The following is a 24,942-nucleotide window of genomic DNA, read 5'->3' on the forward strand; positions in this document are numbered from 1 at the left end:
TTTGCTCAAGGATCTTATTGATAGAAACTCCAGTTTTACTTGACAATTTTAATGTGAATAACAAATGAAGCTTTCTACTGTAGAAGCTACAGATTGAGGGCTAGATCTGCATTTCAAATGAAAGAAGAGTTATCAGAGTGAACACAGACTAGGAGATTTTCTATTTGCTGATATTCTTCCTCTTCCAGAATCCTAGTTAGGAAATAGAAACCCTACAAACTACTTTTATTCCAGCCTTTTTCACTTCCCATGATGTTTAGTTCTAATGCCTGAGCAGGATTATATCCTTGTTTTGAGAAGAGCAGGAATTCCATCTCGTACCAGCAGGGCTCCTCAATGGGGTTGGAACTTTCTAATCCACAGCTTAAGGCCATTCTGTCTGCATTCATAGTGGGACAAATGATAGGTGGGGTTCTTGAGCATGACTGGACCAGTGAAGAGGAAGGATGACTCTGGAATAGGCTTCCTTCATATGCTAAACAAATAACACTAGATTTCAAGATTAAATTTCAGATTAATTTTAAGATTATTTTCTTAAAACATTGATGGTGCTTGTGTTTGAGCGAATTTCCCTGGGAGTCTGTTATTGAGCAAGAGAGGACTGTTTTTGGCAAAGAGAAGAAAGGACGCAGGGAGATATGTCCAGAGCCTGAAGACAAATAGAAATGTTGGGAAGGGAATGAGAAGAGTTTGAGAAATTTTGATTTGTAGTGGTCCTTGACTGGGATGGAAAGGAAGAATGGGGAAATCACTAGAATAGGAAGACTTAAATCATAATGTTGAGCTTTCTTGCAGTTCCTCCTGAAATTAGAGACCAAGATAAGGTGACAAATACATCTGTCGTTGTTCATCACCCTGTAAGTCTCTTCTGTGAAGTAACTGGTAACCCCTTTCCAGTCATCTCCTGGTATAAGGATGATATCCAGGTATGTTGGATTAATCTAACTGTTGACTTCTGAGGGCTTGGTATGAGAATTCATTCAAAATAAATACAGGTAAATGCCTTTATGTTTATCTAAGTGCTCTAAGAACACCCCCACAAAAAGGCAGCTAAATATGGCTCATCCAGTAATTCTGTAAGTCAAATGTAAACTTTATTTTCAGTATTCCCTTACAAATTGACCTGGCAATCCCCCAGTATTGTAGATACCAATCCATGCAGAGGGGACCAGTATTGCCATTTTTTTTCATTCTATAGATGGAGAAATAAGAACTTCTGGAGGTGAATTGAATTCCTCAGGATTATTCTTGAGTCCTCTGTTTCCCCTTGTAGCTGATAAGTCATAGTTGAAGATGAAGAGAGGTCCCTTTATGCACTCCTGGGACTGCCCATTGCTGCTGGTTGGAGTTTCCCCACTCCCTGCCCTAGGCTGAGCTACAAACCATATTGAATACATTGCAGCAGGGCAGGAGATTAGTGCTGAAACTGAAAGGGGAAACAGATTATCCTTCCACTAAAACTACCATTTTCTTATAAAAATCCAGCTGTGATACTTGGCTGCTGTATCTTGGATCACATAAGGCTAATGTCTCGGGTTCCTCTAAGGTTGTGGAAAGCAGTGCTCTCCAGATTTTGCACAATGGGAAGATACTGAAGCTCCTGAAAGCTACTACCGAGGATGCAGGACAGTATTCATGCAAAGCCATGAACGTAGCAGGAAGTTCTGAGAAGCTGTTTAACCTCCATATACTTGGTTAGTTCCATGGCTTTGGGATTGATTTTTGTTTGGTTTGGGTTTTAGTTGGTGACTGGAAAAACAGTTGATATTTAAGAAGCTGATAAATTTCAACTCATTATAAATAGATTGTTCTACTCACTGCCCATGAATTATTGGCTGCTGAAGCACTGAGTGCTTAAACTTTGCCATTCTTGTAGCAACACAGACAAAATATTGCTTTTGATTTCTGGGCTTTGGTGCTTTGTTTTGTGTTTGGGGTGTGCAGTGTGACATAGGGGTGTTCCCTGGTACAGTTCGCCAGTGCAGGTGTGGAAGTGCTTGTCATGATGGACATGCTGTTGTGATCTGCAGAATTCCCTCTGCAGTGACCACTAAAGGTGTTTCAAGGGAATAGTAAGACCCACTGCTGCATTCCCTTCAGTCACAGGGCATATGTTCCCAGGCTAAATGCCAGTCCTTCCTTAATGTTTTGTCTTTTTAAAGTTCCACCGAGCATAATAGGTGCCGATAGCCCTGGTGAAGTGGCAGTCATCCTCAACCAGGAAATCTGTCTGGAATGCAGAGCCAAAGGCTTCCCTGTTCCTGACATTCACTGGTTCAAGGATGGCAAGTGAGTATATTGCGGCTTTTGTGGTTTGTGTCAGCTTCTTCCTCCCCTAGCATTTGGTGTGGTGTGAGGTGGTAAATTATTCAGTCAAAACTTAACATCCCACTTTCCTTTCTGAACTCGCCCATTATTGGCACTTGCAGAGCAGATTTTGGGTTTTTGGAGCAAGATGATGGTTGAAGCAAGATAATAAGCAGAACCATTTCTTTGAGTTTATTCTGTGAGTTACTCTACCTGGATTATTTTACACACATTATTAGTTAAAATGCAGTTGTTCAATTGAGATGATTTTTTTCACTGGTAGATAGAACTCGAATCAGATGTTTTGCTGGCTAGTGCCTTGTGCAGTTCTGCATATAAACATTAAAGGTTTGAAAGGTTATATGTACATATATGTACATATACATATAACATATGTACATATGTTTGAAAACATTTATAGCCTGCATGTTTTCCATTCCTCATCTCATCTTCCAGGAAAGCACACCAGAAGAATTCTGAAGTATTAGCTGAAAACCCAGCTGGGCTGGGTGTTTTTAGTGTTAAACAATGTAGTTCAGTATAGGCATTGATCAGGACTCACAGATACTCTGCAGTGACAATTCCTGACCCTTTGCTATGGATATTGTTCCTGTGTAGTAGTTGACATTTTTTTATCAGCAAAGGCCTGGCATGACTAAATAAATTAGGAAAAGGAGCTAAGGCCAGGTGTGCGACTCTGGCTCTGATGCTGGCATCCTGGAGGTCTGAGAAAAGTACTTCTTGTGGTTTGATTTATTTTAGAAGTTAGGAGTAGAGTTAATGATAATAGCTTGTCACTGCATGGTAGTTCTTGTGATTAATGCTGTTAATTTAGTGCTAAATGGCACTCTGGAATGGTACAATTATTGTCACCAAAGGACCTCTTCTTCTTACTGTCAGTTTAAATCAGTGCTGAAAGGGTGGTTCTAGAATTCTGTGAAGCAAAATGGTCTCTGTTTCAGGCCCTTGTTTTTGGGTGATCCCAATGTTGAGCTCCTGGACAGAGACCAAGTTCTCCACATCAAGAGTGCTCGCAGGGTTGACAAGGGTCGCTACCAGTGCAGTGCCACCAACACTGCTGGCAAACAAGTGAAGGAGGTCAGGCTCATTGTCCACGGTAAGTTTATGGAATGCCTGATCCCAGAAGATCCTCTTGTTTTACTCTTAAGGTTTCTTTTTGAATGGAGATACTCAGGCAAATGCAAATTAAGTCTCTGATGCTACAAAATTTGTGTGTAAATTTAATTTGATAATTATGTGTTCACAAAACGACCTTTTTAGGCATTTGTATGTATGAAGTTAAGTATGGATGTAGTCTTCGCAGGCTTGGAAAAACGCCTTGAAATGTTGTTTATATGCTTCTTCTTCTAATTAGTGAAAGCAAAAAATCTTGAAGGGTGTTCTCAAATTCTGCTGTTAGTTTCAACTGAATTTTTATTATCACATTGTCTTCATTGTTTTGATCTCTCTTAGGGAGGAGAAAATTATTAAGATTTTGATTTTAATACACATTTGGTCTTATTTTTCTTAACCTGGTGCCAGGATACACCCTGTACTTCATGGGACTCTTGTGCCTGGAGTATGAAGGGTAGGGATTTGAGTCTGTTAGCTCTCAAGTCCTCCCTTGGTTTGGATTTGTTCCTGAATGTTGTGTGTGATTCTGTGAACTTAATGTACATTGTTTCCCTCATCTGGGACATTTGTGAAGCACAGAGAACCCATAGGCACAGGAATTTGGCTGCACACCTTTCTATCAGGAACAAAAACAGTACTGGGAGGACTTGCAGGGGATTGTGGCTGTTCTGAGATTAGAGGAATAAAACGGCTTCCCCCACCTCCCTGCAGATAAAGTCCTCGCAGATGAGTAGATTTATTTCAGGTTCTTCAGGAAAGATGAATTTGTGACAGCAGAATGGAACTTCTCTTTACTTTTGTATTTCTCATTAGTCCTGGCTAGACAAACAGAAGCCCACAGAGTAAATGAGGAACCTCAATGCTTGCTAGTTCTTACTTGGTTTTAGCTGTTTAGCCTTGCTTTTGGCTTTGATATTTTCCCAAAACACCATATTAAAACCATTCCTCATCTCTGATAGAGAAATGCAGTTGCCTTTGAACTGGGTGTGTTTCAGCATATTCAGTGGATCTGGGGTTTTTGATACAAAAAATGGTTAATTAGTAAATATTTCATTGTGGTTTGCTAACTGCAGGACCTGTCTCAGGTGGGGATCCATCTGTTTACAGACGCTTTGCTTTGCATTTCTGCAGTGGTGTTTTCAATGACCACTGTGGAAGTCAGAGGAATCTGTGGATGTACTGAGCATGCTTGGCAGCAGAGGAGTCAATGTGTCTGCCAGATGTGTCTGTTCCTTTCAGCAGCCATAAATTTAGTCGTTGCCAATTGCACTGTGTTTTTATTGCTTCTATAGAGATTTACGGACTCTTTATATTGGCTGATTTACACAAGAGCTTGTTTGCTAGAAAAATCCGAGTCCTGCTGCCTAGAGAGCAGGGGAAATTACTATGGGCCAAAAAACTTCAAAAATAGGAGCATAAAGCAAGACTATTAAGCTCATACTTAGTCTCAAAGTAACTGACTTCATCCTCAAAAGTTTGGAGCATGGAGCAGTTCCCACCGCCGTTGTGAAGGCTCTTGGGTGTGTTTGGTATTTTCAATAGCAGGATCCTTGCTGGGAGGGTGCACCTCCCAAGGCATCCAGGGATTGCTCTTTCTGTAGAGCCAAGGAAGAGGGCTGCCCAAATGCATTGCAGGAGGCATGGAGGTCCAGCTGTCCTAACCTGCCACATGTTGGAGCCTGGTGGCCTTTTTGTTGTGTTCTCTTCATGCTTTCCACCGTGTGTGCCTTGAAGGACTGTACAGGTGATAGTTGAGCTCTGCTGGGTAAAGAACCAAACAAAACACAGCAGGAAGTGTTGGAAGGCTGATGAAGATACTGTATTCTTACAGCATTCTAATGTTTTATTTAAATCTGCACATATTTGTAGTCTAAAGCTTTAATGTTGTTCTTTTGTCTTTTGAACTAGTGCCCCCCAGTATTAAGGGAGGAAACATTACCACAGAGGTATCGGTGCTCCTCAACAACGTGATAAATCTGGAATGTGAAGCCAAGGGAATCCCTGTGCCCACCATCACCTGGTACAAGGATGGGCAGCGTGTGATTTCCAGCCCCCAGGCTCTGTATGTGGACAGAGGGCAGTTCCTGCAGATCCCGCGGGCGCAGGTGTCAGACTCTGCCCAGTACTCGTGTCGCGTGAGCAGCGCTGCGGGGGCTGCGGAGAAGCTCTTCCACGTGGATGTCTATGGTGAGGGACAGTTCCTGGGCTGCCTTACTGCTCCTGCAGAATGGCTGTGGAAGAGATCTTCAGCCTCTGCTGCCTGGCAGTGGCTGTGATTAAATTCTGGCCTCTATTGGCAGGGCTGTGTAAAGGGAGATTTAGACCCTCTGCTTTATGGGATTCTCCAACAGCTCTTGACTTCATGGAATCATAAAATGGTTTGGGTTGGAAGGGACCTTAAAGCCCATCCAGTGCCACCCCTGCCATGGGCAGGGACACCTTCCACTAGCCCAGATTTGCTCCAAGCCCCATCCAGCCTGGCCTTGGACACTTCCAGGGATCCAGGGGCAGCCACAGCTTCTCTGGGCACCCTCTGCCAGGGCCTGCCCACCCTCATAGGGAGCAATTCCTTCCCAATAACCCATCTAGCCCTGCCCTCCCTTCACTGGCCTTGGTACCACACTTTTTTCTACTCAGCTATTTCTCTTCCATGTATATCTATTCTCTATCTCACATCTGCATGCTAAACAATAATTACTTGAAAGAACCACTCTGGATGGAATCTTTACTGTACTCCTTTAAGTCCTTCTTGTCTAGTTCTTCCCTCTCAAAGTACTGCAAATCCTCTTTTTATACAGCAGGTCCATTTTGAGCTACATCATTTGATTTTTCTGCCTTGTCTTGCCCCAGCAGCAAATTCTCACATGAAATTGTGCGTGACGTGATGGCAGATGGAGCCAGAGTGGGTGGAACAAACCCATTTTGTCTTAATACATTTTCTGGCTACAGAATTAATGGCTTGCAATATATTTCTTCCTTTCTGCAGTTCCTCCAGTAATCGAGGGTGATGCTGACACAGCCCAGAGCAGGCAGGTGGTTGCTGGAAATTCCCTGACTTTGGAGTGTAAGGCTGCTGGCAACCCTCCCCCTCTCCTGACCTGGTTGAAAGATAGAGTTCCTGTGAAAGCAAGTGACAAGCTTCGTGTCCTGGCTGGGGGGAGGCAGCTGGAGATCCTGAACGCCGTTGAAGCTGACCAGGGCCAGTACTGGTGTGTGGCCACAAGCATAGCTGGAGAGCAAGAAATCAAGTATGACGTTGAAATCTTAGGTGTGTGAGCTGCAGATTTATCAGGTTCCCATAAACCTAAGATAGAAAAGTTCCATTAAACCAATGCTTTAATTTTTGTTGGTATTCATATATTAAGATGAGTTAGTCATGCTCTGTATCTAGCTGAACTAGCACTGCACAACTTTTCTGTCCAGGGCTACAGGACAGTTGAATACTTGTATTTCAGGTTAGTTCTTGAAGGATTTTTGTGCATGTGGTAGGTAAATATTCTCAACAACCTCTAAAGTTATTCTGACTTGTCTTCAGAGAAGAAAATCCCAGAAATCCATTAGAAATATCACTTAGTAGTTGCCTCTGGGAGAGGACACTTCTCTGAATTTGTGTTGTGCAAATTTTGAACCTTTTAGTGAAAAAACCCTTTTTCTTCTGTATCCCTTGAAGCAATTACACAGTCTGTATCTCAGCAGTCCCTTCTGAATGTCTTGAGGTCTTCTCCTGACATGGAAGAGAACTGTAAAGAACTGATTTTTATGTTTTGCTCACTTAAACATAATACTGAATGCAGATGTAGAGCCATCCCCTCTGCTTCTGCACGTAATGTCACTGGTCTTGATAGTGGAGGAGCTGTGTGGCAGTGCTTCCTTCCCAGAGAGGATGAGGCAGGGTGAAGGGGACCTGGAAGAGGATCCTCTGCACCTTTGTTTTCCCCTTCTGCTGGCAGAAGGTGCCAAAAGACCTCCCTCTTCCCACCCATTCACAAGGTTCTTCTGACAGAATCTGGAAAACCCAACCAAACAAGAAACAGTAAAAAAGTGAGAGCAGTGATTTGAAGCCACAAAATGTCACTGGTCAGATGTTTCCCTTCAGAAAGGAACAATGGTTCATAATGAATCAGTGTGTGTTTAACAGTGCTATTTGAGAGAGACTTGTTTGATATTTCTGATGTGTAAATGTTTCTCTTGGTGGATTTTTCTCTCTTACAGTGCCACCATTTGTGGAAGGTGGGGATGAGCTCTTGGGTTACATTGTGATTCTCCATAGCCCTTTGGAGCTGGATTGTTCAGCAAGAGGGACACCCTCACCAACTATCACGTAAGGGCACTGGTATGACAATAGAAAAAATACAAATAAATCTGCTGGTTGATTAGGGGAGCTTAATGAGCCACCTGTTTTAATCAGTGGTGGTTAATGAATAGAGGACAAACTCCTGGCTTCAGTCCACCATCAGGCACTCACTTGGCAACATCAGGATTTAGTTTTAAAGTATTTTGGTTTGTTGTGCCAATGTCCATGTCCTGGAGATGAGGATAGAAAACAAGAGCAGACAAAACTTTAAGTCCTTTGCTAATGCAACTAAATTGCCATTTCTTCTGCCACCCATGATTGCTTTTGCTTTGGAGGTTCCTCTCTGCCTCTGGTGGTACCTCCTGTCACCTTTCTGACACTGTCTTTAGTGGCTATTCCCCAATACTCCCTCTGATAAACCCTTCAATCCATGGCACTCAGACAATGGGAATATGACCTGACACTTCCAGACTTCCCTAGAAATGCAAACAGAGTTACTGAGGCATTCTGTTTGATAGAATTGTGGATATTTTGAGACTGTTGTTGATCTTCCTTTCATTGACAACTGAAATGGAACTTTATTTTTGGTAGGTGGTTCAAAGATGGTCAGCCAGTTGGAGAGGAGGCTGGACACAAGGTCTTATTAAATGGACAGAAGCTTGTCATCTCTCAAGCTCAAGTGTCAGACAGCGGCCGCTATAAATGTGTGGCTGCAAACAAGGCTGGAGAACATGAAAAGGAATTTGATGTTACAGTGCATGGTAGGTTACTCGAGGTGGGTGGGAAGCAGCAGACTGCTTTTTTTTCAAATTGCTGGCAAGAAGGTGCTCAGACTTTTTATACATGTTTATTTGCATTAGCAGGTTGTAAAACTGGAGAGGAGATTAGATGAACTAGAATCATAGAATGGTTTGGGTTGGACACCAGCCATGGCAGGGATGCCTTCCACTAGATCTGGAAGTAGAAGCAAAGCTGCACTTACCTCTGGGATACTGCTTCTGTGTATTTAGATGTATGTGTTTAAATGAAGCAATGTTTCTGTTTCTGGTGCTTTTTGCAGTTCCTCCAACCATTAAATCGACTGGGCCTTCTGAGAGAGCAGTTGTGCTCCACAAGCCTGTGACACTGCAGTGCATAGCCAGTGGCATCCCCAGCCCTTCCATAACCTGGTTAAAAGATGGACAGCCAGTAAACACAGCCAGGGGAAATATCAGAGTAAGCATGATTCTTTTATGGGATCCAAACCATGGAAGGTAATTGCCTTAAGTTATACATGTTAGTGCTTCTTTTCCTTTCGCTTCTCTCACACTGTAATACAAAAGTGCTTAAGAGGCATCCTGCAGAGTGAGGGGCTTTCTACTTGATTAGGGTGGTGTCCCAGGTAATAGCAGTGTTCAGTAGACTGAATCCCACTAGACACCTCATATCAAGAGAGTCCATGACTGGAAATTCAGAATCTGTCTCCTTCCAGTTGTACTTTGCCCTTCAAGGTCAAAAGCTTATCTGCTTGTTGGGAGGTGGCTCTAGCCAGTGATCCCTGTGAGGTGGGATTATCTGAGCTGTTCTGTGATCACTGCAGCACCTAGCTGTAATTCCTTTCTCCTGGTGAGCTCCTGCCTTTCCATGAAGAGCCCTCCCCAGTGCTCGCATGTTCCGGGGTGAGTGCTCACAGTGGCTTTGATTTCCCATGGCTGGAGCAGTTTTTGGTACCTTGCCTGCAGTCTCCTTTGTCTGCCTGCCCCTCGCCAGCCAGGTCTCCTCACACCTGTACAATGTCCCAGGGCCACTGAAATCTCTGACCCAGCAGTTCCCTCGTTCTGAGCCAGGGCTGGGAGGGGATGATCCTGGCCATGTCCGCTCACCCAGAGCGGCTGTGCTGGGGGCAGTGGTGTCACACGGCTCCTCTCTGTGTTTGGGAACAGCTGGAGGCCTCGGGCCGTGTCCTGCAGCTTGGCAAGGCCCTGCCCGGAGATGCCGCCCGCTACACCTGCGTGGCCACCAACGCTGCGGGGGAGGCCCAGCAGCACACCCGGCTCCACGTGCACGGTAATGCGGCCAAACGGGGCTGTCCACGCAGCTCTTGCACCTGGCTCTCCTTGCTCTGGCTTTTCTCCTGGCTCTGCACATCCATCTCTCAGATCTCTTTCTCTGTCCCACTCTGTTAGTAAGGAGTGAGAGCAAAAACTGGCTTTTGTGGAGTTTGGCCTCTCTCCTGTAATACCAAAGGACGCAGAAATGAATGAATGTCTTTACAGGTACCTCTGCTGCTCAGAGGTATCCCAAAAAGCCAAACACATTCCTTCTAACCCACCCCTCAGAAGGGTACTCTCTGTTTCTTAATCAATGTGTGATATACCACCACTGGCATTACTAATTTCATCCAAGCTTTTTGTGGATATTGGTATTCCCCGTGACCCTGGGAAACGGGAAATTTTTATAGCAGTAACTTTTCTGAGAAAGGAGCATTTTCTTGTGAGGGGATTTTGGATTTTTCTGCCTGTTGAAAGGAATTTTCTTTTGCAGCTAAAAACAGTATGAAAAGAATCAGGGAGACTTGAGAAGCTGTCGTTTGCATGTAAATTTAATAAATGCTCTCACTATGACTTATGTACTTTTGGCTTAGAAGTGGTCACGAAGTGTTAAGCTTTGCTGATGTGACCCAGTCCTCAAAGGAGGTGTGGGAATCCTCAGGAGGTGCAGGAATAGACTGTGGCAAAATTTTCACAGAGTATGGCTATGTTGACTTTTATTGCCAAACCAAGCCAGTAACTGGAAAATGTTAAATTGAAGTGAGGAGAGGTTGCAGAGTCTCTGTGGATGGGACTTAGAAAGAGGAGCCACATTCAGACTGTGATAATTGCATCACAACTAACTTCACTGTGAGTCCCATGCTCATAAAGCTCTCCTTTGCTATCAACCTTCATGTTCAAACTGTCATTATCTGGCATTTCTGTCATGTTTCAGATTTTGGAACTTCAGGAATGTAAAAGCTGTCTACACTACTCAGTTTACTATCACCAGCTGAAGTGAGAGGAGCTTGCCACAAGAAATAACTGCTGTTCTGTGCTGTGTACCCATTACTTGCAAATTTTTAAGTTCCATTTTTCCTGGAAAAAATTTAAATTAGCAAAAATAATGTTTTATTCCTCTTACCACTAATGATACTATAAAATTAGAGAGTATTCCCATTTCAGAGATGAAATTTCTGGAGAAATTCCTTAGTCACCCAGCAGCTGAAGCTTGTGCAACTCATTGCCCAAAGTTTCTCCAAAGGTAGATGATTTTGTGATCATATGCTCTGCTAGCGTGGTTGAATTAACAGAAACCTGCTGCTTTTGTCTCTTCCCAGAACCACCCAGTCTGGAAGATGCAGGAAAAATATTAAATGAAACAGTGGTGGTGAATAATCCAATCCATCTTGAATGCAGAGCATCTGGGAACCCTTTGCCAGGTATCCATGTGCACCTTGGGGAACATCTCATCAAGGGTTTCACTTTCATGTGTCTTTGGAAAGTAAGGGATATGCTGAATGTGGAGCTAATTGTGTGATTTTAAACCAGCTAGAAACTGTGTGATGGGAAATATCAATGTATGGGCTGACATGGAGGAAGGATTGAGGAATTCAGTGATCCCCACTGATAAATGAGTGAAAAGACATCACAAGGATAATCTATTCCCTTGTGATGCCCTGTCCACAGGCAAGAGCACTATTTGATTTCTACTGAATGAGCTTTAAACACATCCACTTTTATCTCCTGTCACTTCAGTATTCATTAGTGTAGGGCAGACCTGAAATACTTCATGGATTGACTGTGACTGTCAAGTGTGCTCATATCTAGGACCTTTTTAATGTGTGGGTTTTGTTACCTGGTAAGAAATAAAAAGATAAATTATTATGAGAGCAATTTGTTGTATTAATTGCCCTATTATTGTAGGGCAAAACAGGGGGAATAGTTACTAAGAGCTTATATCTAATATAGCAAATTATTCTCGTGCTGATAATAGCAACATTTTCAGATGAAAGGTGTTATTACATTTCAAATGTACAACCAGCTTCTCATTTTGTGCCTTTTTAAGAGTTAATTCACAGCAAAGTATTATTTTGTAGAATAATTTTTACTTACATAAAAAAATTAAAACACTGAGAAAGTAAAATGTTATAAAAGAATAAGAATTTTATGTCTATTTCATGCTCCTTTTAAATTTTTTTCTCCTTTATCCTCCAAATTTTCAGTTATTTTAATTATCAACAATTAAAACGATGGATTTCAGATAATTTATGCAATAAGAACAGTTTGGTCACCCCTGGTGTGATGCAATGTCACATCCTATTGTCAAGATATAACATGATTCAGGAAAGGGAGGAGCACAGCATCCCACTGGAAAAGAGAGAAGCTGTGTGCAAGTTTTGTCTATCAGTCAGGCCAGAACACTTAGTGTGAGTGTGAGTCTTTCTCCAGAACCCCAGGGTATTACAGATAATCCTTCCCTGAGCAGTAATTTCATCTCAGTAGTGAAGTGGTGCCAGCAAAGCCTCAGTGACCCTTTCTCCTGATGGATGGTGCCATCTTTTGGCTGAGATGCAAAATCTGCAGATTTTCTTGGTTGTCAACTTCCTATAAAATTTTCTTCTGCAGTAACACCAAGTTTTCTGCTCTTTATTTTCAGATTTTTGATCTGCCAGTTGCACTTTGATTTGGTTGCTTATGTTTTGATTCTTTGTTCTAGGTAGTTCAATTTAATGTAATGATAATTTAAAGTGAAAGGTAAAAAAAAATTGATATATGTTATAGAATCCCTGGATAGATCCTCTATCTATCCCCTATTATATATATCTATAATATCTAGGGATATTATAGTATCCTTGGATGGTTTGGGTTGGAAGGAACCTGAAAGCTCATCTCCTTCCATCCCCCTGCCATGGGCAGGGATACCATCGTATTTTTGTGTGGTTTTAAACAGGTGCTCTTTACCTTGGTATAGGATAAGTAAGTCTCCTGTAATTTGCTTTGTGTGATAATTTCTCAATTTCAGAACACTTTTCCATAAATATATGGGGGGTGTGGATGATAGTGTCTGATTTCCTGTTGAATTGTGGGGCAGAGTCAGCAAATGTTCGTATCTCCAATTTTCTGTTGCATTTTATTATTCTTAATCACGCCTAACAGTGCCGTGGACTGTTAAACGTTGGGGTGTGTGTGTGGAAGCTGTGGTGGCCAGCGTCACAGCTCTGTGGTGCCACCTTTGTCGGGGCTGTCAGTGACTTGTCCCCGTTCCTGCCCCGCAGCCGTGTCGTGGTCCAAGGACGGGCGCGCGCTGGCTGACAGGGGGCAGGTGCTGCGCATCGAGGGCGCGCAGGTGGCCGACTCCGGCCTCTACAGGTGCCTGGCTGCCAACGCCGCGGGCACAGCCGAGCTGCTCTACAGCCTCCGGGTCCATGGTGAGTGCACAACCACGGAGCTGTCGCTTCTGGAGCTCGGGGAACACTTCTGAGAGCATCGAGTCCAACTGTTCCCCCAGCGCTGCCAAGGCCACCCCTGACCCACGTCCCCAAGTGCTCCATCCATACGGCTTTTAAATCCCTCCTGGGATGGGGACCCCAACACTGACCTGGGCAGCTGTGCCGCTGTCTGCCTACCCTATCCATAAAGAAACTTGTCTTAATATTCAAATTAACCTCCCTACCCCCAGCACAACTTGAGGCTGTTTCCTCTTGCCCTGTGTTGTGACACTTAGGAATAATACATGCAAGCTCCACCTTTGTTTTCCTCCTTTTCCAGTCTGCTTAACAGACTTGGTGTCACTCATCATATGATCACAGAATCCCAGTGTGGTTTGGGTTGGAAGGGACGTTACAGCCCATCCAGTGTCACCCCCTGCCATAGGCAGTGACACCTTCCACTATCCCAGGTTGCTCCAAGCTCCGTCCAACCTGCCTGGGACACTTCCAGGGATCCAGGAGCAGCCACAGCCTCTCTGGGAATTCCATTCCAGGGTCGTCTCCACCCTCACAGCCAGGAGTTTCTTCCCAATATCCCATCTAACCCTGCCCTCTGGCAGTGGGAAGTCATTCCCCCTTGTCCTGGCACTCCATACTCTTCACTCTTCTGTTTTCTCACTGACACTAGAATAGGTGTTTTGAATGTGGAAAATGTGCCAGGGGAAGGCATTTCTAGGAAGAATGAATTTGTGGAAGAGGTATTCCGTTTAAGGGATCACTTGATCAATTTGGAGGGCCTGGCAGTTGCTGGGGTTTGTTGTAGGTGACTTTGATGCTCACAGTAGACAAAGGACACAGATCAAATGCTCTTTCATAATCCAAGAGTTTTAAAGAAAAAAGTACTGTGTCTAAGAAGATGAAGTGGAAGTGTGGGTGTTTGCTGACATGAGACACCTAAGCAAAAGCCCAATTGGAGCTTTTCCAGTGATTTCAGTGGCTTTTGAATATGGCCATAGTCCAAATTCTTATCTTTGATACATGCATGTGCATGTAGCTGGTTTTCTGTGGGAGTCTTCCATACAAAAGTGTGGCCCAAATTTGGCACAGCGTTCCCACCTGAGATGCACACACAGTATATAGTTCCTATTAATGTTAATTAATTGACTTGGGCAGTGCGTTCCCATGGATTTAATGACCATCATGGGAAAAACTGATGGCACAAGACACAGTCAAAGGCAATTAACCCCACCCAGTGATTAATTCTCAGGAAATCCTTAGAGCTAAGGTCATTATTCCAGTTAAATGGAAAATAACCCCTCAGTACATGTGTGTCTTTTTAGGGGTGGCAGAATTTCAGCAAACACGTCCAGAATTTTCTAGGGAACTAAAATTTTCTAAGACACAGAGCTTCCCCTTCTAGAACAAAGTATGTGCAGTTACTTTAGTTGATGCCACAACTAATGGCATCAAAGGAACTAATTGTATCAACCTCCTGCCCATGAACCTGCTTCATTCAACTGGTGTCCTGCCAGGCTGACAGTAGAGAGGTGCTGGAATTCACCATCCACAGGTTCATCATCCACTGTCCTTAGAGTTTATGAGTTTGAGAAGACAAAACTTAAAGGTTTTGCCCTCTTTACCAGTGGAAGCAATGACTCCTTAATGGAGAGCAGGCTCAAATGCCAAGTACTGAAAGTTGTGCTGCGTTTATGGAAAAGCTGCTCTAGATTTCCATGAGCACCTGCCTCGGTCAGCTACTGGTCTTATTCACTAGTTTCTGTTGTTAATAGTGTTAACAGATCTTTTTGGCATTAAAAGCAATGCTTCATACCACAGGCTTAACACTGAATGGAACCAGGCAGGCCAACTGAAGGAATCAGGTGGAATTCCAGTTTAGTTAGAATTCATAGGGTTTCATTCTATTAATTTTTTTTCACTTTTTTCTCCCCACTATAGCTTTCTCAGGCATTTGAGAACAATGAATGCTGTTGTACTGCAATAGGAGGAACTCTGTGTGGGGAAAAGATGAAAAAATTTTAAAATTCTGTGCCTTTTTTCTGCCCTTGTTCCACCCCCTGCCATAGACAGGGACAACTTCCACTATCCTGGGTTACTCCAAGCCCTGTCCAGCCTGGCCTTGGACACTTTCAGAGATGGGGCAGCCACAACCTGAGCTACAGGCTCTTATAGGTTGCTAAATTCATTAATGAATCTTATTTTCAGTGCAGAATTTTTACATGTTTTCTTCCCCCACACAGGGCGATATGTATGAGTAGCATGTACCATTCTCATCTCTTTGCAGAAGTGACTTTAAACATTAAGTTTTTGTCTGATATTATCTTTTAAACTTTATCAATAAGTTATTAGTGCTAGGAGCAAATAGAATAGTTTTGATTCTCCTAGTACATGAAACATCTTCCTTTTTTAATGATTCTTGTCTCCCTTTCTACCAGAGCCCTAAAACATTTGCTAGACTGTGTGCCTAGAGTAAGTGCTTTAGATGTTCCATTGCAATGTTTTGTGTCATCAGAGAGGCAGATGTTTTCCAGTCTAATCTGGTAAACGTTTACATATGCTCTGTTAGGGCAATTTATCACTCTGTGTATGGATTTGCTTTATGTGGTTTATATGGTAAACTCCTTTCTTTAATCCCCACCACTCCTAAAGTCTTTCACAAGGTCTAAATGGCATAGTAGAGAAGTTTGAGGCAATATTTTCTGGCTTTATGGTGTGGTTCCTGGGTTTCACAGCTGTCCTCTGGGCTGTGGGCCAGTCCCACATACCTTGCTCACAGTAGTTTCACTGCAGTTATCTGCCTGCTCATGCTAGGGAAGAGCAGGATCTGGCACAGAGCAAAGGCATGACAAGGGTTCAGCAGGAATAACATGAGAAAAGAGAAATAACATCCAAAACTATGCAGCCTATTTAATTTCACTGTGATTAGTACTCTTATGTAGCTGTTACAGCCCTTTTTCTGTGGATTTTTTTTTTTTCAGTCCCCCCATCCATCTCTGGCAGCAGTGACATGGTGACAGTAGTGGTCAATAATGCAGTGAGACTGGAGTGTGAAGCCAGAGGCATCCCTGCCCCTATCCTGACATGGCTGAAGGATGGGAGCCCTGTGTCCAGCATCAGCAACGGCCTCCAGGTACAGATCCTGCTCTATGGTGTTCCCTGTTGTGGGAGGAGGCTTTTAAGTCAGTGCCATTTAATGGAAGAGAAAAAGTTGGAGGATTTGGAATAATAATACAAGGCCTTTCACTCTGGGTTGTTTGTGTGAGTTTAGCTCCAGTACTGTGTGAAGTGGGAGATAGAGATATATTGAAATAAAGTGGTCCTTTCACCTGGTGTTATACTGAGTAAATTTACATCAACAAATTTTCTGCTTACTGGGAAGAAGAGGAAATTGGACTAGATTCCTCTGCTGAAGAGATCTGGAGAGGTCATTACATACAACAGTAATTCAGACAAGAAAACCAGCCTCTGATATAAGGAGATATTTCAGAGGTAAAATGAGAGGCCATGGTTGGTTTATGGAAGTCGATTTTATAATCTGAAAGGGAAGAGGGGGAATTTGTGTTCTGTGGGGACAGCTCAGGGCACAGACAAAAGGTGTGACAGCATGTTTGAAGCTGGTGGGAGGGAGGGATGTCCAGATCCTGAAAAGTCTTGAGAATGCCAGGAATTCCCTAGGGACTGGCATGAAGTGAGAGTTTTGCTTTTGCAAGTCTGGATTAGAGGAGAACACTGGAGTGGAGGGAGACGGTGGGAAGCAGTGGCAAAACAAGTGTTCCATTGTGAAATGAGCCCTGGGAGTTGCCCCTGCCTGTGTTTGACACTGGGGTGTGCCTGAAGGTGCTGTGCTCCCGCTGCAGGTCCTGTCAGGGGGCCGGGTGCTGGCACTGCCCAGTGCCCAGCTCAGTGACACGGGGACATACACGTGTGTGGCAGTCAACGCTGCGGGGGAGAGCCAGAGGGACATCGACCTCCGCGTTTATGGTGAGTCACAAGTGTCTGTCTTTTGGTTCTGAGAGCTCTTCTTGAAGCTTTGATTTAACACACTGGGCCCAGACCCTGAGCAGTGCTGAGTAAAAACAGTCCCCACCCGTAATGGAAGGCCAGGTGAGGAAGAGTGGATTGTGCATGGAAGTTAAAACATATATGCACATCCACCTTCATTTACTAAAGTGTGTGGGTGTGTCCTTCTGTGTATCCTTGAAGGAATGTAACTGCAGCAGTGCATTTACAAGTTGAATGCATAAAAGCTCATTTACAAATGATAAAACACGCGTTTGTGTAAAAGCAGATAGATCTGCCAGGTGAGAGATATTCTTGGGCACAGTGCTCTGTTGTCTTTATTGCACCAGAAAGAGGTATTGGGAGTTCCCCATCCAGTTCTGCAGTTCTCATGCCATTCCCAAGCCTTGCTCTGCCTCCCTAAATGGAGGGGACTCTTTTAGTGCTAAATAGTGACACTGTGTTGAGCCCATCCAGTCAGCTCTGTCTCCTTCAAGGAGCAGGAAAGAAGTGTTTTTTTAGTTTGTCAGTTTTCCAGATTGTCAGTGAGTTAATCCTGAGTTTTTTTACCTGAACTTGTGTAAATTCATCCTTCCTTCTGATTCAGGAAATGCTCTCAGATACCTGGTGGGATTGTTGTGACTTTCCTGTGCAGGATTTTGGTGATCCCTGCAGGTCCCTTCCAGCTCAGGACATTCTGTGATTCTGTGCTTTCATGTAACTTGTATGAGTTTCATCCTGGATTTTTTGTAACTTGTATAAGATGCCTTTTCATATTCATAGAATGGTTTGGGTTGGAAGGGAGCTTAAAGCTCACCCAGTCCCAGCCCGTGTGTGGGCAGGGACACCTTCCACTGTCCCAGGCTGCTCCAAGCCCTGTCCAGCCTGGTCTTGGATGCTTCCAGGGATCCAGGGGCAGCCACAGCTTCTCTGGGCACCTTGTGCCATGGTCTTCCCACTCTCACAGGGAAGGATTCCTTCCCAATATCCCAGTTATCCCTGCACACTGGAAGGCACTCATAATTGTCCTGGCCCATTGCCCAGAGTCCCTCTCCAGTCCTCTTGGTGCCTGTTCAGGCACTGGAAGGGTCCCTAAGGTCACTGTGTTGTGTTCTCAGAGCCTGTGGGTGCTGTGCCAGCAGGGATGCCAGGGAGCGTGACTGTAGCAGGTTTTGAGTTCCCTTGGACATCTCAGAGGATTTGTCCAATAGCAGAATGAGGATGAACAATAATCTGACATTTGTTTTAGAAATGTTACAGTACCAGATGTGTAGAGAGGCATTTAGAATTGAGGTTCCAAATGTAGTTTGGCTTCTGCTTTCAGTAGGTCAGTGGACTCTGCCAGTCTCCGGCATTATAGCAATCCCCTGTGGATAACCTTGCAAGAAAAGTTAGGAGTTTGGATGAGTTCTAAGAAGGGGCAGCTGGGCAAGTTATTTGTTCCTGAGTTTGGCTTTCAGAATTGTCTCCCTTGGTTGGGGTACCCCTGACTGAAGTCCTGGAGACTTTTGCATCTGGAAGGGGCAGTTAGAAACCCAGGACGCTGCTGTGGCAAGTGAGTCAAGGTTAATATAGGTTGGAACATTTTATGTCTAGAGCAAGGAATATTAGGGTGTCCTTTGGAGTTTGAGGACAGGTGTGTATGTCTGTGTAAAGTGACATAGATATATTTATTATTCCTCTTGTATTTTCTGGAACCTCTGTCCATTTTAGCTGGAGGAAATGAAAAGAGTTAGGAGTTGTGTATGTTTAAAATTAGTGTTGTAATAGAAGCTGGCCAGGGTTGAGCTCAGCTGCAGGACCAGCTTGAGTGAGGCTGTCACCAAAAAGTAATACTGCTCTTCAGACTTGCCTCATAAGGGCAATCTAATTAAGAAGCCACAGGAGGAAAATAATTTGGAGTAGAGTTAGAGCTGGGTTGGTTGGAAATGTGCACTGAGCCAGGAGTTGGAACAAGCACAGTTACTTACAGTTACTATGAGCATAATTAGATTAATTTTAAACCCCATTCCTTCAGAAATAAGTGCTTTAGTGTCTATGTCATAAACTCAGTTTCCTTTTGAGCACATTTCAATTCATTGAGCTGAGAGGAAAAGTAATTGGTTGAAAAGTCTTTGGAAATAAATTTGCCTTCTGCTGGAATGGATCAGCTTCCAAGTCTCAGTTCCACAATACTCATAAAGAATCTGGACCTTTGTGAGTTCTAGAATGATAAAAAGACAAACAGATTATTTTTTCACTTACTATATTTCTTATCCACAGGGACCAGGCTTTTCCCTAAATTATTTGCAAACTGTGAAATTAGCAGTTCTGCTCTGTACTTCCTGGGCAAGAAACACAAAGCTTGATTGCTCCTGGTCTTTTTAGGCCACTTTGTCTTGCTGTCCCCTGAGTGCCACTTTGGGACACATTCTGGTCTCCTGTGTGTGATTAACCTGGTGTGCTTGCTCTCACAGACAGTCCCACTGCCTCCCTTCTCTCCCCAAAGTTCTGTGCACTCAGACCCTCAGTGGGTCTGGGGTCATGGATCCCAAAACTAAAGGACAGAGGAAATGTGACAATAAAAGTTCTTATATTTGGTCCTGGTCAACTTCTTGGGGGGCAGTATTTTGCCTGTGTTCTTTTTGATTGCAGCCATGAACACTTTCCCTATGGAAAATTTCTGACTTGCTGTGTTCAAGGTTTAGTTCTCAGTTGTCTTTTTGTTTTCCTGGTTGTGGAAACACAATATTTTAAAATGGGGGGGAAATGTGTTTTCTTAAATCCTGATACTGTTCGAGAACAGCTAATGGGTTTCAATTGAAGTGTCCAGTGTTTTGGGGTTTTTTTATTTCTACACAGAAAACTTTCCTTTCAAAAGGAGATTTTCCTACTGTCTGATTTGGAAATAATAGTGTAAAAATGAGGTTACCACTGAACTGCAGAACAAATGTTAATATAGTGCTCAGTGCCAACAACTGCAATAATTAGTAGATCCCACACAAACCTTATACATGAGCTAATTGTAGATTATGATTTATTGATTAAGTCATTAACCCACTGACTTGCTTGCCAACCATGTAAGTTCTTATTCTGTCAGCTGTATTTGGCCATCTCTGGACAAATTATCTGTAGGTCAGTTTTCCTTAAAGCCAAGTATCCTTCCTGGCACTGTCTGGAACAGCTTAAGACATTTTCATCTTCTGGGGTTGATGGTTATCTTATGGTGTTCTCATGAGGTCTTTCACTCAGCAGCTCTTTTTCCTTCTTGCAGGAATGCATCCCCCCATTTTTATGTACTGGCCATTTTCCCTTCTAGCTATATTTAAAGGTTTTTTGGTTTTTTTTCTGTAGCTGATACCTCACTAGTGTGTATTTTGTGTGGAAGATATTCTGTAAATAACAAAAAATATTATTGTGTGTTTTGTGGTATAAAGGAGACTGAAGTTACATGTTACTGAAGGTGTAAGTGTCATTTTATCTTTGCACAGTGAAGTCCCTTAACTCCACATTATGTTTGCTCTGTGAAATCTTCAGTGCCCAAAGGTCCCTTGGGACAAGAGGAAACATCCTCAGGTTGTGCCAGGGGAGGTTCAGGTTGGATATTAGGAAAAATTCTTCACGGGAAGGATGGTCAGGCACTGGCACATCTGCCCAGGGCGGGGATGGAGTTGCCATCCCTGGGGGGATTTAAGACCTGTGGATGTTGCCCCTGGGGACAGTGCTGGGGAATGGCTGGACTTGATGGTCTCGGAGGGCTTTTCCAAGGTAACCAAGCGTGTGGTTGTGTTGGTGCAGTTCCTCCCGACATCGTGGGCGAGGAGCAGAACGTGTCAGTGCTGCTGGGCCAGGCCCTGGAGCTGCGGTGCCAGGGCAGCGCCGTGCCCCCGCCCCGCCTGGCCTGGCTCAGGGACGGGCGGCCCTTGCTGCAGAAGCCAGGCCTGAGCATCTCTGCAGATGGCAGCGTGCTGAGGGTAAGGAGGGCGTGCTGGGGCTCCTTCCTGGGGAGGTGGGACAGCACTGGGCTCTCTGGGGCAGCAGAGAGTAGAGTGTGAGGAGGGAGGGATGGCAGAGACCCTGGCTGTCGGGGTACAGAGCTTGCAGGATTCATGGTCTATTAACAATATTCTGGGAGACATGTAAAAATAAAATTGAAACCTGAGCCCCCTCTCCCTACACATTTCATGAATAATTATGTAGGAAGAAAAAACCCAGGTTTTACTTTTGTCCCCAGATTGAAGGAGCTCAAGTGCAGGACACCGGACGCTACACTTGCGAAGCGACAAATGTTGCTGGGAAAACTGAGAAGAACTATAATGTCAATATTTGGGGTAAGATTTATTAAACTTATTCCAGAAATGGGAACGAAGCTCAGAGCTGAATTACTTTGTGAAACACTGAAATCCTCTGTAGTTCATCAACACTCAGTTGCTGAGGCTCGTACAGGGATATATTGTTGTATTTGCTGTAGCTGAACAGACCCAAGACAGTGCATGCATTTTTCAAATTGCTTTAATTTAATTCTAAATTAACACCAGATACTCTACAGGCCTTTGTTGAGCTTGCAGGAATAAGAGTAGTTAGAACTATAACTAGTGAGTGGCATCCCTTCTCATGGCAGGGGGTTGGAACAAGATGATTTTTAAGGTCCCTTCCAGCCCACACCATTCTGTGATCATGATTCTATGATAAATACCTGGGTTTGGATCCATAGCTTTAATGCATTTAAAGTAGCATACCAACTTTCCACTTACTGAAATGCCGAAGCATTGGAAATTCAGATAAATAAAAGCTGCCTTACAAACTTATTAGTGCTGAATCATAAAAACAGCTTTAATAAATTTTTTCTATGGCTCTATGATGAATGTGGCTTAGGACATTATTTTAATAATTGCTTTTGAGGGGGTTTTCTGCACCATCATTTTCTTCTCATGTACAAATTGACATGTCCCTGTTTTACTATTATAAATCAATTTCTTGCTTTGGAGTCACAAGACTAGAGTTACGTAAGAGGGTTTGTTACACTAAAATGACATTTCTCAGTTCAGTTTTCAAGTCTGTCATTATCAAAAGACCCATTCATGACATTTGAGTTAGAGGTGGGTGTTGTAGTACCATGCCATTTTGCCATGCTGAAGCAAATACCATTTACTGTGCAGGTCAGCTTCTGCTCTCCTCTCTCTCTCCCAGACTTTTGCACAGGACCTTTGTTGGAAGGATTTAGATTTGTTCCTTTGTGCAGTAGGACCATTCCAGTAGGATTTGAATAGAGGGATAATTCTTTGCTAGTTAGCAGCTTTGATGGGATAAGTTTGATAGAAATCACAGGCTGCCTGTGAAAGCCATCTGTGGATAATTGTTTAGAATTATAGTTTTCATTTATGCCACAGCATCCAAAATCCTCCTTGCCATATTTTGACATTTTAAATCCATGAAATGTATCCTTCTGAGGATTTGTGAGATCCTGAGAGCTAAGTGTGGATCCAGGAGCCAGCCTATGAATTAAATGAAGAGAATAGCAGAGTCTTGTCCTGGCAGGAAGCAGGACAAATAAAGGGTAAAGCAGACACTACCATAAGGCCCTTGGCAATGTTGTTTCAAACCCCACACACCTGGTTGCTGCTGGAGAGCTGGAGGTGTCAGAAGGAGAAGCTGGCTATTGTCACATGCATTAAAAAAGTGCTGCATAAATTGTTCACCTGAGAGGTTTTATTTGCCACGTTCAACCTACATTCTCCTCTGCTTTTTCTTGGTCTCTACCTACTCTGTTTTCATCTGATGAAGATCATTCCCTGATTCCTGAGAGGCAATTAGCTCTTCCCTAGGGATTGAACCAAAGTGCTTTAAGACTTTGAGAATCAGAGTAAAACACTGGTCCCTTTTGTCTGCAGCTGGTTTAGAGTCATAGAGCTGTAAGGCAAAGTGATCCTTCTGTTGCAGGAGAGTGATCAGAGGAGTGGGATCCATAGCCTTGGATGTGGCAGCCAGTGTGCTGATGCAGGAAAAATTCAAAGTAAAAATGTAGGCTGAATTTTAAGTCACTGATGATTATTGCTGTGGGTTTATTAGCTGAGGCCATTAATGAGGCAAGCTTTTAGAGTTGGAGTCACTTGACAAAGTTCCCGAAACCATCTTTGTTCAGTGAAGTCCGTTAAAGGCAGCCCAAAATAAAGTCTGTGCATGCAGCAGCCCTTGGAGCCCAAAAGGATGGATGCAGTCATTCCCAAGTGTATTGTTCCTTACCCAAGGCGTGGTTAGCATTGAGGAGACAATCCTTGTCATTGCTTCAGAGCTGAATGGGAGAGATTTGAATGAGGGTCATTTGGGGTTTACTGCTGGCTGATAATGTGTTGTTCCAAAGGCTGCACTTATTTGGCTTTTCTTTGCAGTGTCACCGGGTATTTCTGGCTCAGATGACAGCTCTCAGCTGACAGTCACCGAAGGCAGCTTGATTACCCTCATCTGTGAGTCCAGTGGCATCCCACCACCCAGTCTCACCTGGAAAAAGAATGGTGGGTAACTGCCAATTGTCTGTTCTATAAAGCAAATGGTATAATTCTGATCTGCGGCTTTGCTTTTCATCTTGTGTACATTTTGGATGGTGTGTTCCAAGGAGCTCAGGTGTGCAGATATCTGTGTAGTCCTGGCATTGGGTAATGTGAATTCCAGGAGTAGATTATTCCCTTCTCCCTGCCTCACCTCTGCTTGGATTAGGTGTTCCTAAAGGTGCAAGAGAAGTGCAGTGCTGAGATTGCTCAGCTGACAAAAATGAACTGTGGAGCACTTAATATGTTTATTTACCTTGGGGCAACAGGCCAGCAGCCTGGTGCCCCATCCCTGGGAGTGTTCCAGACCAGGGTAGGTGTCTTTTGAGCAAGTGGAAGGTGTCCAGGTCCATGGCAGAGAGTTGGAATGAGTTGATCTTTAAGGTCCCTTCCAACCCAAACCATTCTGGGATTGTAAGACCTGTTAATGAATCCCAAATATCAGAGCCAGGGTCACTGGGAGTTCCGTGGTGTGAAGTTAAGTTTCTGCCCTGTGATCCACTGCATATCACAGATGCTCTGAGCTGGTTTTAAATCTGCAGCCATGGCATCATGCCAAGTGGTGAAGATGTGTGTAGTTGTAGAAATTGCTTTGGAGATTCACCAAACCCTTTCTCTCCTCCCATCTTATTCAAGAGTAGTCTGCACACCTTTTGCTCTAGGGCTTGAAGTTACATCGCCAAACACCTCTTTAGGAGTTGGCAGACACAGCCAGCAACTTTTAAGCACCCTTGGAGACAGAATACAGGGCAAAATAAGATAATTTGCTTTTCCCGTGTGTTAATTCTTGTGTTATTAATCAATCTTACCTATATTTGTGTTTTTCTAAGCAGAACAATTCAATATGGTATGTACTTGCTTTAATTAATTTTGGCTCATGGAAAGATCAGGTTTTAATTACAGAACACTTTTTCCAATGCATAACATTTTCAGAGAACAGGAAGTTCTTTTTAAATCCTGTCTCTTAAAAACCAAGACATGTAAATGCACTGCAAGGCTAATGTGTGTGCACTTGATGTCAGGAAGGAGTCTTAAACCTGCTAGAAAGTCTAGAAAAGCAGTTAGAAAGGAAGAGTATATTTTTCAGCATGTTTGACATTTGGTGCACTCTGTAGAGAGGGAATGCACAAGAGGGAAACAAAGATTAAGCTTCTTAGAAGAATCCATGGGAGGTGCATTCCTTCTGTCAGGAAGTCTCCCTGCAGTTAGGAAAGATGAAAATGGAT

At 43.6% G+C, this 24,942-nt stretch overlaps 1 protein-coding gene across 1 annotated transcript in view; it reads left to right on the forward strand.

Annotated features, from left to right (window-relative positions):
* HMCN1 (hemicentin 1) overlaps positions 1 to 24,942 on the forward strand; it is a 166,762-nt gene that overhangs the window by 80,531 nt on the left and 61,289 nt on the right. The window contains exons 27-43 of the mRNA XM_053950663.1: positions 796 to 926; positions 1,547 to 1,694; positions 2,163 to 2,289; positions 3,270 to 3,424; positions 5,350 to 5,628; positions 6,428 to 6,709; positions 7,654 to 7,762; positions 8,327 to 8,496; positions 8,796 to 8,950; positions 9,658 to 9,781; positions 11,085 to 11,186; positions 13,023 to 13,175; positions 16,172 to 16,323; positions 17,051 to 17,174; positions 20,970 to 21,145; positions 21,406 to 21,502; positions 23,561 to 23,683. Coding sequence (XP_053806638.1) covers positions 796 to 926; positions 1,547 to 1,694; positions 2,163 to 2,289; positions 3,270 to 3,424; positions 5,350 to 5,628; positions 6,428 to 6,709; positions 7,654 to 7,762; positions 8,327 to 8,496; positions 8,796 to 8,950; positions 9,658 to 9,781; positions 11,085 to 11,186; positions 13,023 to 13,175; positions 16,172 to 16,323; positions 17,051 to 17,174; positions 20,970 to 21,145; positions 21,406 to 21,502; positions 23,561 to 23,683 — 2,607 coding nt within the window. The remainder of the gene's footprint in view (positions 1 to 795; positions 927 to 1,546; positions 1,695 to 2,162; positions 2,290 to 3,269; positions 3,425 to 5,349; positions 5,629 to 6,427; positions 6,710 to 7,653; positions 7,763 to 8,326; positions 8,497 to 8,795; positions 8,951 to 9,657; positions 9,782 to 11,084; positions 11,187 to 13,022; positions 13,176 to 16,171; positions 16,324 to 17,050; positions 17,175 to 20,969; positions 21,146 to 21,405; positions 21,503 to 23,560; positions 23,684 to 24,942) is intronic.

Source organism: Vidua chalybeata, chromosome 9 (assembly GCF_026979565.1).
Source record: "Vidua chalybeata isolate OUT-0048 chromosome 9, bVidCha1 merged haplotype, whole genome shotgun sequence".
NCBI classification, from domain to species: domain Eukaryota; kingdom Metazoa; phylum Chordata; class Aves; order Passeriformes; family Viduidae; genus Vidua; species Vidua chalybeata.